Source organism: Arvicola amphibius, chromosome 4 (genome assembly GCF_903992535.2).
Source record: "Arvicola amphibius chromosome 4, mArvAmp1.2, whole genome shotgun sequence".
In the NCBI taxonomy this organism is placed as follows: Eukaryota; Metazoa; Chordata; class Mammalia; order Rodentia; family Cricetidae; genus Arvicola; species Arvicola amphibius.
Window position 1 is genome coordinate 74,220,761 of NC_052050.1, and position 12,065 is coordinate 74,232,825.

The following is a 12,065-nucleotide window of genomic DNA, read 5'->3' on the forward strand; positions in this document are numbered from 1 at the left end:
GACTGTGTTATGCCACTGGCAGCTGGGAAGAAAACTTCCAGGTTGGCAAAGGGTCGAGGCACTCACAGGGGAGGAAGGTGCCTTTGCTGATATTCCGCTTGCTAAAAATCATTGTGTGCCTGTTTTCTCCCCAGACTCTCACTGTAGCTGTGAGTACCTGTTCTCTGAGTTCTCCTGCACTTGCAGGAATATTACAGAGGAAACAGCAGGAAAGCCTGACCTCATTGATACATGCAGAAAAGCAAATTTACACACACACACGGGCACACATGCACGCACACACACACACACGCGTGCGCGCACACACACGCACACAATGTGGTAGAGTCTGCATTTCTTTACTGTTAAAGAATAAATCAGAATTCCAAAATATGCAAAGGGCCAAAGGAAAGAATACTGAGAAGTTATGCATGTGATTAGGTATTTCATGTAAGAGCTAATTTTAAGCACCATCCTCCACACACGAGAACAAGCCACAGACTGGCCACGTTTGCATCAAGCACTAGATGGGCTTTTTTTTTTTTTTTTTAATGTAAAAAGAAAATGAGAGTAGACTGGTCATTCACTTGGTAAAGTGTTCTCCAGGCAAACATGAAGACCTGTGTTCAGATTCCCAGTAGCCACATAAAAGCCACAGGTGGTGACACACCTATCACCCCAGCAATAGAAGAGGGGACAGGCAGCTCTCAGGGGCTTCCTGGCAGCCAGTCTAGCCAATACAGTGAGATTCTGGTTCAGTGACAGATCCTATCTCAAAAAATAAGCAAAAATCAGATAAAGATACCCAGAACTACAGCCAGGCAGTGGTGGCACATACCTTTAATCTCAGCACTTGGGTGCAGAGGCAGGTGGATCGCTGAGTTTTGAGGCCAACCTGGTCAAGAGAGTAAATTCCAGGACAGCCAGGGCTACACAGAGAAGCCCTGTCTTGAAAAAAATTAACAGCAAAAATTTATCCAAAGTTGACCTCTGACCTCCACATGCACACACACACACACACACGGGGGGGGGGGGGCAGGCAAAGCACACTTGCACACACATAATGATATACCAAAAAAAGGCAAAAGCAAAAAGTCATATAAAAAAAATGCCACCAAACAGAAAAAGTTCAACATTACCAGCAATTTGAAGTACCTGCAAGGTCAGGGTAGCTTTCATCTTGTTGTTTGTTAATGGCCTTTCTCTTTAGAGCACATTGGCTAGTCTGGTGGGAGTATAGGCATGTGTTTCACATGGGAAGTCATCAGGGCAACTTTCTTGAGACTCACTACCACATAGCAAAGGCCTTGTTAAAGTAATTGCATGCCCTGACCTCCTCTAATTCTAGGACCTGTCATCCAGCAGCATGACAGGCGACAATGCCCACAGGACGTTATGTATACGGGCAGTTGCTTTAGGATGGCCCCCAACACTGAAGATCTGTGCACAACTGAAAATAACCAGCAAGGGTAGAGGACTGAATACATTTATCAGAGACTGTTTTTAGATAGTCCTCTAAAAACCATGGCACTGAATGTATTATGGAAATGTGTTTTTAAATTAGAGATGCGCTAAGTGAAAAATGTGATAGAGATGATCTACTATATACATGCATGTATACATATTCATAACTGCAAACAATATTCATATATCTGTATTTTAAGACAGCTTATCGCTGGGTAATGGGATAAGTAGAATGTTATCTTTCTTACATGTTATTTAAATTTTTCCTCCAAATTTTACTCAGTGAATGCATATGACTTTTATGGTTCACAGAATGAAAGGGAAGGGTGAAAACTTCAGAGAAAGGGGGGAAGGCCTCGTTTATTGGCCACGGTGGATGGGGAGCTGGAAGTCAAACCCCAGGTTTTACAATGTCATTGGCCAATGTTTCTACCCACCCACCCCCAAGCTAGGATTCTCAGTCACTGCCTGAATGAATAATCAGACAACAGATTAATTAGAATAGCAGAAGTCTGTCAATTTGCTGATGAGAACATACATGGGTCATTTTCTTTTTTACTGAGCATCTCCAGGGTATCAATTGTTCCTCGCATGTGGAGAGCTGAGCAGAATAGAGTAAACACAAAAGAACAGAATCAAGCACCAGGTTTATGATATCTTAGAGTGCTTTTTCTAGCTACCTGTGGCAGCGTGAGCGATCTCCTGGGTCTGCCTGTGGAATCAAGTTTATTCGCCATGAATCGGGGTGACCTCCCCTCCCCCTTTTGTTTTTCAAACATATATACACCAACTCTTCTCGAACTCATTTTCTTCCAAGACCTTTTCGCTTTGTAGTTGTCATGACAACACTCATGGCCCACATTTATCACTGGCTATACTTCCTGATTTATTTTCTTCCCAGGGTTTACTTAGAAGCTACCCTCTTTTTTTGTGGTGGGGGGAGATCTCCAAGAAAGAGAACATTGAGGGAGAGGCCAGGTGGTACCTCCAAGCCCCCTACACAATGCCCTCCCCCACAACCCTTCCTCCCACCAGGAGCTGATCCCACGTCTGTCCTGTGAATGTGGCTGTCTTAGAAGCTAGTTTTCTTTAGCTTTGTTCCCAGACGAGAAGACCTGAGTTTGACCTTAGATTTTTAATATGTGCTTTGCAGATGGCTTTCAGCACCTTTGCTCTTAGATGTTTTCACTCACTGCACAGAGAGCTGGGCAAGGCGGCCGTGTGTTTGATGTGCTTGTGTGCCTGTCTAAGGACTCGATATGCGGTAGCCAGGACCAGATGAGAAGCCTGTTTGAATTACTAATAGAGACCATTCGCCATCGTCAAAGAGGGTTTCTAACTAGAGAAAATCACTCTATGAAGTCAGTGACAAATTTAAAGCAGTAGCATACGCTCCTTCTAGCACATTCCACTGTACAAAACTATTTTAAATGTGAGAAGCTCACCCATTTCCCCCAGCCCATCTGTACCCACGACTAACTTGACTCCTTCTGAAATGTTTTCTATGCGCACACACACCCCCCACCCATATTCTGTTCATCCGTGGAGTTTGTGCTGGTGGTTCGATAGGATTGTAGTAAATGTCATTTTCTCCAACTTGCCAAATTCACTTCATAAATTAACTTGCCGATCTAAGTTATGTTGAGCAAAATCCAAGCTTTGTACCTTTCCTTGGCTATACCTTTGCCTCAGCTTTCCTCAATCAGTGAAAGAGAAATAATAATGGACCCACAGAATTGAACAGAACCATACTCTAGTAGTGATATATTGTAAAGACACACCCTAGTAATGTTACATTGTAAAGACACACCCTAGTAGTGTTACATTGTAAAGATACACTCTAGTAATGTTACATTGTAAACACATCCTCTAGAAGTGTTACATTGTAAAGACACACTTTAGTAATGTTACATTGTAAACACATCCTCTAGAAGTGTTATATTGTAAAGGCACACCCTAGCAGTGTTACATTGTAAAGACACTCCAGTAGTGTTACATTATAAATCTGACTACTTCTGACTCTATGTACCCAGTTAGCCATCTTGGCCTCTCCAGTGCCTCAATTACAGGCACATGCACCATTCCTGGCTTCTTATTTTGGGTTCTGGAAGACAGAACTTGGGTCCTTGTACTTGCACTGAACCATCTCCTCAGCCCCAACAAGACTTCGAAGCCATAAGGTTTCCAAGCCCTCTAGTTCTTACCCACCGTGCCCTGCTCTGGGCAGGGTACCAGTCCTAGTGAACAGGTTCTAGGTGTGGCTAGCACAGGCACTCTCTACTTTAGGACTCGCTAGTGGAGGTGGAGCAGATGGGATCTCAGATGTGGTTGTAATGTTTAAATATCCTTCCCGTCCCAGCAAATTGCCATCGCTCGGGAAGGTGACCTGCTGACCAAGGAGCGGCTCTGCTGTGGCCTGTCCATGTTTGAAGTCATCCTGACCCGAATTCGGAGCTACCTGCAGGATCCCATCTGGAGGGGCCCGCCACCCACCAATGGCGTCATGCATGTGGATGAATGTGTCGAATTCCACAGGCTGTGGAGCGCCATGCAGTTTGTCTACTGCATCCCTGTGGGGACCAACGAGTTCACAGCTGAGTGAGTGCATCCCCCCAGCTACCTGTCCTCCAGTTCTCTCATGTCTGGGGATGCCTGGGACTGGCCTGAAAGGAGAACAGGGACCGAAGGGGCATGAACAGAAATACTAAGCATACTGGTCGTTGTGCCAGTGCTGGACGTGGCAAAAGCAGACTGTTCTTGGCCTCCAGAGGTTAAAAGGGCCAAACAGAATGTGGAGGCACAGAGGTCAGGGTGTCACATGGGGCAGGAGGCAGACACAAGAGAATGGAGCTGGGTGCGGTGTCAGACCTGAATTCACAGACTAGAACTGATCCTGTAGCCATATCTGAGATGGGGGCTGTGAAAGAAAGGGACTGGAAAGTTCAGGAAACTGAATTGTCACCCTTGGGAACCTCACCATCCACCTCACCCCACTCTCAGGAAAAGAGGAGCCTTTGGATCCCCCAGTCCTATCAGAGAAAACAGGAGCAGAGCCCCCTGCTTTCTGTACCCATCTAGCTTCATGCTGTGGGCGGTGGCAGAGGTGACCAGCCGGTCCTTTTGGATTCAGTCACAGTTAAGGGGTGGGGAGGAACTGATCAGGGTTCCCTGAGGAAGTAGCGCTAGAACGTGAAGAGAAAGACCAGCAAGCCATGGGGTTTATGTCTTCCCAAGCCTGTGACAGAGAAGCAGGGGACCTCCCCAGGGCAGCCTGGGCTATTAACTTCTGAACAAAGAAAATGACATAAGGGTCACCCTATAGTCATCCACGTGTCTCTTGGGAGTTGAGGCCAACAGGGGGGCTTTATGAGAGCCCCAGGGACGCTCTTGGCCTCCTGTATGAGTAGTACCTGATCCCTATAGCCCACCATGTGAGTCTCAGAGGCTGGTTAGAGTTGAGGAAATGGCTCAGGACAAGCCTTAAAGACCCCAGTTCTGCTCTCCAGAAGCCATGTTTAAAAGCCAGAGGAGGAGCTGGAGAGATGGTTCCGTGGTTAAGAGCACTGTATTGCCATTGGCAGAGGTCAAGAGTTCAGGTCCCAGCACCTATGTTAGACTTTAGATGGTTCACACTTGCCGGCAAGTCCAGCCCTAGGAGGACCCATTGCCTCTGCCTCTGCCTCCTGTGGGAACCTGCACTCGTGTGTGCACATCCACGCACAGACACATGATTAAAAATACATATGTCAAAAAGCCAAATGAGGTGCTATGCACCTGTAATCCTGACATTACAGAGGCTGAGGCAGGGGGATGCCTGGAGGATCATCCCCCGGCTAGTCTCACACTGCATTGGCAAAGCCACATTTAGAGAGAGACTGTTTGAGAAAGTAAGGTAGAAAGAATTGAGAGTGGCCACACCCAACAGCAGCCTCTGGCCTTCGTGTGTGTGCGCGCGTGTGCACACACACATGCACACACACTCGTCTGGTTGTGTTCTTTCCTCCAAGCTGACTGTTGTTTCCTTGGGCTCCACACCCCTCTGCGGTTAAAAAGGACTTGTTATCTAACCAGAGTCCCTGGAAACAACCCAATGCCCACCTCCTGACTCACTTGTACCTACTTTACAAAGAGGCAGGCCCGCTCGACAGCTGTACCCCCAGCTTTGGAGACAGCCTTTCTTCTCTACTTCTCTCCTTTTCCCTTCCCCACCTCCAGGCAGTGCTTCGGTGATGGCTTGAATTGGGCAGGCTGCTCCATCATCGTCTTGCTGGGCCAGCAGCGACGCTTTGACCTGTTCGACTTCTGCTACCATCTGCTGAAGGTGCAGCGGCAGGACGGAAAGGATGAAATCATTAAGAACGTGGTAAGCAGATGTGGCTGGCCTGGCAGCAGGCTGTCTTCAGGAGGAAAACGGGAAAATTGCTTATGGAGGGTGATGGCTGTGGACAGACCCTCAGAAGTTGGGGGCCTGCTTAGAAAGGTCCTGCCCGTAACATGCTGTGATAGAGTGGGTCACCCTGAAAGCAAGTCTGAACGTCTGGTCTCCAGTGTCCCTCTCCTGTCCCAGACAGACTCTGCCGGTCCACAGGGTCTGGACACTTGAGTCATGCCAGGCACTGGGAGAGGATGGGTGCTGTGAGGAAACAAAGCCCTTAAAGTAGACAGCCGTGATAGAGACAAGGTCAGAGTCTTCCCAGGAGCTGGGGCTTGGGCCAGGTGTAGGATTGCTGGCAGCGCACAGGACAGGTGGCCTGGACAGATTCCAGACATGAGGAGCAACTACCAAACAGCACAGAGCCTTGAAGACACGTGTTTAGAACAAAGGATATGGCCAGGGGCCAGGTGAGAAAAGGAAGTAGGAGCCGCCTCTCTTTCTCTCTCTCTCTCTCTCTCTCTCTCTCTCTCTCTCTCTCTCTCTCACACACACACACACACACACACAGGTTTTTAAGAGTGGTGGTCATTGTAACAAACGATTACCTAGTACCCAGTTCAGTGTTACTTTAAATACCCGCACAGTGTCTTGCCACCAACATGTCCCAGGTATTTTCACTTTCTCCCGTTGAAACTCTGTGTCCATTTAAATCACTCCCCAGTCCCTGGCAACCGCTTTTCTGTGTCTATGACCGTATGGACTGAGTGACACTGTATCTGTCCTCTTTGATCTGCTTATTTTGTGAGACTTCTCCATGTTACAGTGCGTCAGAATCCCATGCGTTGTGATTAACTAGTATTTCGTCTTACACAAAACACAACCCGCGGATGGACCCTTGAGTTGCGTTCCCCTTTAGGGACTGGGAATAACGAAGTGTGAACTCAGGCATCCACCTGAGTCTCTCCCTTCACTTCTTTGGAATATACACTCAAAAGTCTAAGTGCTGGGCTATCTAGTAATTCTCTTTAATTTCTTGAGGAACAACCATACTGTTTTCCCTAATGGATGCATTTTTACAGTCCTACCAATAACACTCAAGAATTCCAAGTTCCATGTATTATTGAGCCTTTGCGTATATGCTGTGGAGAAATGTCTTAAGTCTTTTCTCCAATTTTTTAGTTTCAGCTTACGTTTGTTTCACATTTTCCTTCCTTTATAAACATTCATATGTGTTTGGAGGAACATACCTGCCACCACACCATGTGTGGGGGGGTCTGAGGCTAGCTTACCAGGGTCAGTTCTCTCCTCCCGACATGTAGGGTCTAGAAATCGAACCAAAGTCCTCAGACTTGGCAGCAGGTGCTTTTATGCATCGAGCCATCTTACCGGCCCAGGATCATAGCAGTTTATGTATTCAGAACATCAGCTTCTTACCTGTGTTACAAATCCTCCCATTCCATTGGTGATATCCTTTAATGCCCTGACGTCTCCGTTTTACTCTGCATTGGCTGCCAGACCCAGCATCATGAAGAGTTATTTCTGTACTTTCCTCTAAAAACGTCATAGCTTGACTCCTACTGAAGCCTTTTATCCATTTCCAACTTATTCTTGTATACAGTCTATAAAATAAGGCTCGGCATTTTTCGGCATGTCGGTATCCGATTTTCCCAGCATTTGTTGCAAAGGTTGTCCCTGGCACACCGGTACTTCAGATGGTTTTGTCATCCTATTCAGAGTCGATTGACCCAACACACAAGAGTTTGTTTCTAGCCCCACAGTTCTATTTCCTTGGTCTATGTGATGGTTCTGTACTGTCTTGATTGTGGAAATTTATTGTAAGCTTTGAAGCTTGCAAAGGTTATCGGTAACCTTCAGCATTTTATTTGGGAACCATAGAGAAATATGTTTTTCTCTTTAAAAGGAGAGAATGTGACCATCAAAACATCAAGAATGTGGATCCAGCCCCCTCTTCACCTCTCCCTTTGCTCCCATCCTAACCTAAGCGTCCTCATCCTTCTACAGCCCCTGAAGAAGATGGCTGACCGCATCAGGAAGTACCAGATCTTGAACAATGAGGTTTTCGCCATCCTGAACAAGTACATGAAGTCCGTGGAGACAGACAGCTCCACTGTGGAGCACGTGCGCTGCTTCCAGCCCCCAATCCACCAGTCACTAGCCACCACCTGCTAGGCCGAAAGTCCTGCAGACAGACCTTCAACCTGGAGGAGGAGGAGAAACAGGAGAGGGAACACAGAGGTCAGCCTGCAGCAGGTCCAGCTGACAGCATGTGGAACCGGCCTGGAAGGAAAAGACAACTCCTCCAACACATCTGGGCTCCTGCATGTTCTCCCATGATAGCTCCATGGTGGGTTTTCCATAGTGTAAATGAAAAACAACAGAAACACAGGGCAGTGCGTGTTTCCTTCTTATTTTTAACCTTAACTATATCTAAGAGCTACTGTTTCCATCCCACGGTTCCCATCCCATCTGTGATCGCTTCCCAGGACACTTCCCACCATCACAGGTCCCTACCCAGTATCCATATGTGATCCAGCACTGTAGTCTTAGGGGCTAAGAAGAGAAGAGTGTAGCCATAGCAGAGGTATCAGCCTGACTCTGCTGTGAGCCTCAGCTTACTGTGTTGTGTGGCTTCCCCCTCCAGTTCCATGGTCACATTGCTTCCTGCTCTAGATGGTAGGGAGTCTAGCACCAAGACTTGACCCTTGGTGAATCACGAAGAGATTTCTGACTGTCAAGGCAATTGATGATGTTGGTCAGAGCCTTATATACTCTCCCTAAGAGCCACCCTAGCCCCTCCTTGTAGAACAGCCCTAGAGAGGCAAAAAAAGGATGCTTTCAAAACCGTATCACACTGAGTTGGGACTAGGGGAAGAAAATGGCCAGGCCTACGGTGTGGAAACGTATCTGTCAGCACAGGCCAACTTCAGATCCCAAAGGAGAGCTGTTAGGCCTTGTCGCCATGGTGGGAAGATGAGATACCCCCTTTCCTCGTGCAGAAGCTTAGCACTGGACCACATGGGTAACAGACATGACAGCCATGGCACGACACATACCACGAGCTGGTGACCCACTTAGTGACCTCCTAACACAGATCCTCATCCAGGAAAATCCCACAAGAAGGAAAAACATTAGGGGTTACTTCAACAGACACCTAAACCATCTTGGAGACAGAGAGGCAGAGGACAGCTTGTCAGCAAGCTTTCAATCCCGAGACACACCCCACCCCCAAAAGAAGTCCTTCTTTACGCAAACTGGCCTTTTCGTCATGTCAGCTGCTGAAAGGTTCTTGGAACATTTTATTCTTTTGCTCTCAACTTCCTGGTCTCTCCCTTTTGCACACGTTCAGTGCCGGAGCGGAGATCCTCTCACAGGGGATTAATGACTTCTATTTTTCCAGGCTACCTAAACCGCCCCCGCAGAATCTGCCCATGTAAGGAGATCTCTAAGGAGATGGCCGTGGCTCCATACAGAGCTAGTCTTCTCACCTGCAGAGGGAAGCCACAGTCCTGAGCCCCCAAAATGTAGGAAGTGGATTATAGGTATTCCACCAGCCCAGGGAGGAAGAGAGAAAATAGAGGACTAGCCAGCCCCTCCTCCAGGGAGGCGATTGACACCCATCACCATTTTTAATCACACAGAGAACAGTGGAGATGTATATAACCAACACTTTGACAGATGCAGCCATGTATTCCACAGTGAGGTCACGTCAATCAGAGCCCTTGAGGGTCATACACTGAGTGTTCATTTCTGCGCATGCCTCAGGCAGTCTAAGTCTGAATCCCTGGGAATAAGGCCAGAATATCCGCATCTGCAGTTACTCTGCTGCACACCCCAGATTCAGAGCCCTTGCTGTAGCTGGGACAACGCCACTAACTCCAGGCTCTGGGGCCTCTCTAAGCAAGAGCCAGCATCATTTGTAGTGTAGGGAAGTGACCTGAAATGGAAGCTGGTCAGTCCTCCTGCCTGGCACCACCCCTTCCTAGTGTGATCTTTTGTCTCCTTTTAATGACCATAGATAATCTCCACCTCCCAAACTTCTTGCCTGAGAATAGTACTTGACTCTCAGATAAACAGGTTTTATACTCTAGAGTTCATTCTAAGTGCTCCATCTCTGGTCTGTGGAGATACGGCCCGTTCCCTTCAGAAGTTTACCATTCTGGCTGCTCCTCCTTCCCATCCTGCACTCGTGACCCCAAAAGTTGACCCTCTGGGAAGAGCCACAATCTCAAGAGATTTGATCCCAGTAAATCGAGGTCCTCACTTGGAGGGCAGAGCTCTCTCTCATTTCCTCCGCACTTGTCTGTGGACACTGCACAGCTTCAGTGTTCTCTCTCTAGTGGTCCTTCTCTCCCTTTCCACCTTTCTGACTTTTTTTTTTAAATGTATGTAAAAGTCAAGAAAAAAAAAAGCTTAGATTTTAAAATGTTTTAAAAAGAATTCTGTTTCAGAAACTGTCAAGTGTGTACCATATTTGTATTAAGAGTTGTTGGGGATTTTTGTACAATGAATTTACATTTATTTATGGTGAACCTATATTTACGCTCGTGATCAAAAGATGTTAAATTCTTAAATCATATTTGCTATGCAGCTGAAGATGATATTTTGATTTGTATTTTGGGGGCACCTGTGTTTAGTTGATAAACATTTTCATCTCCATTAAAACCGCTTCCAAACTCGTCAAGCCAGCATCTCTGTCCTGATTTATTGGCCACCCTGATCTAGAGAAACTTATCTGAAACAATCTGAAAGAAAAAATAGAAGAAAATTCAAATACAGCACATATATTCACTCTAAATTAAATGAGTTATTTTGTTTTCTCATCAAAGGAATAGACCTTTAAAAAATAAAACTGTCTTCGGGTCTGGGGATTGCTCAGTAGTTAAAGCATTTGCTGAGTCAAATATGAACACTCGAGTTAGGATCCCCAGAAACCCACATAAATGCCTGGTTGGGGAGCTTATCATCCATAATTCTAGCTTCAGAAGGCAAAGCAGTGGCCCCCAGAGCGTGGTAGCTAGTAAGACTAGCCAGGTTGCTGAGCTCTGGATTTGCTAGAGAGACCCTCTCTCAATAAATGAGCCTGAAGAACAATCAGGTATGATTCTGCTATCAACTTTCAGCCTGTTAATGCATACACTGTTCCACATGAGTGTGACCACAAACAAAGTATGCATATACACGTGCACACCACACACAAAAGTGGAAAAGGAAAAAATAAACAATGGCTTTGTACTAGGCAAGGTAGAGGATTCCTGCTCTTGTGAATGATTCAATCTCTTTGCAGCTGTAGTTTTGAGGGGAAAAACTGGAAACTAATATTCAATGAAGCTTAATTATATAGGTTGCCAAATCTAGCCGTTCTTTTAAGCATCTTCCATCACTGTGTAGTGCACTTTACAAGCATGTTTACAAGAGACTTTATTTTCACCTTGATACCAAGTATCAATGGTGGAATTTGGAGAGAGTTCAAAACCTGGACTGACCCTCAGACCAGATCCCCCAAACTTTTGGTCAGTGGACTGTCAGGAACTCTAAGGCAGTATGATTGACCAGTCTAGTATTAGGAGGGAACCCAGCATTGTGGTTACAAAGTCCCCAGACTCAAGCAGGACTAATGCCTGGAAAGCATTGCTTTCATCAAGAATATATTGATTGTGTAGTGACTAGAAGGATGTGCTTTAAACCAGCACCATGGACTCAGGGTGTCAATTTCACAGAGCCTCAGATTTCTTAATGACCATCTTCTTCAACTGCATGCCAGAACCATCAGTGGTCACCTTGCTGCCTGGGCCAACCTTCAAGCTTCAAGGACCTGGGTGTTATCTGTCTAGGCTCCCTTCCAGCCCAGCTCTAGAAGACTTCCCAGCAGAAGTTTCCCCGGCAAGGACAGAAATTGATAAAGGAATACTTTAAGCCCAAACAAAAGCCTGTTATCTCAAAGTTCACATAAGTACAAGACAATGTTACTACGCATTCAGAACCACGTTCAGCATATTAGGGAGTACAAAGGGGTGTACAAAGCAATTCCAACCCTAGTCTGAGGTCTAAAGGAGGGAAAAAAGTAATAATGACTCAGCCAAAGTTATCAAGGGCTACATATTACAGAATGATAGGAAATTCTGATATCAAAGCCTACCATGTGGGAGTGTGAGATAAAAGGATACAGATGTAGACAATTAGCAGTAAGCTGTTATCAGCTTGGAACAATTCTCATGAATGGTAACCA

At 46.3% G+C, this 12,065-nt stretch overlaps 1 protein-coding gene across 1 annotated transcript in view; it reads left to right on the forward strand.

The window, feature by feature from the left end:
- Cyfip2 (cytoplasmic FMR1 interacting protein 2) overlaps nt 1-10,419 on the forward strand; it is a 123,199-nt gene extending 112,780 nt beyond the window's left edge. The window contains 3 exon segments of the mRNA XM_038325914.1: nt 3,803-4,041; nt 5,659-5,806; nt 7,841-10,419. Of these exon segments, the coding sequence (XP_038181842.1) occupies nt 3,803-4,041; nt 5,659-5,806; nt 7,841-8,008 (555 nt within the window). The 3' untranslated portion in view covers nt 8,009-10,419.
- Nucleotides 10,420-12,065: the final 1,646 nt, after the last annotated feature.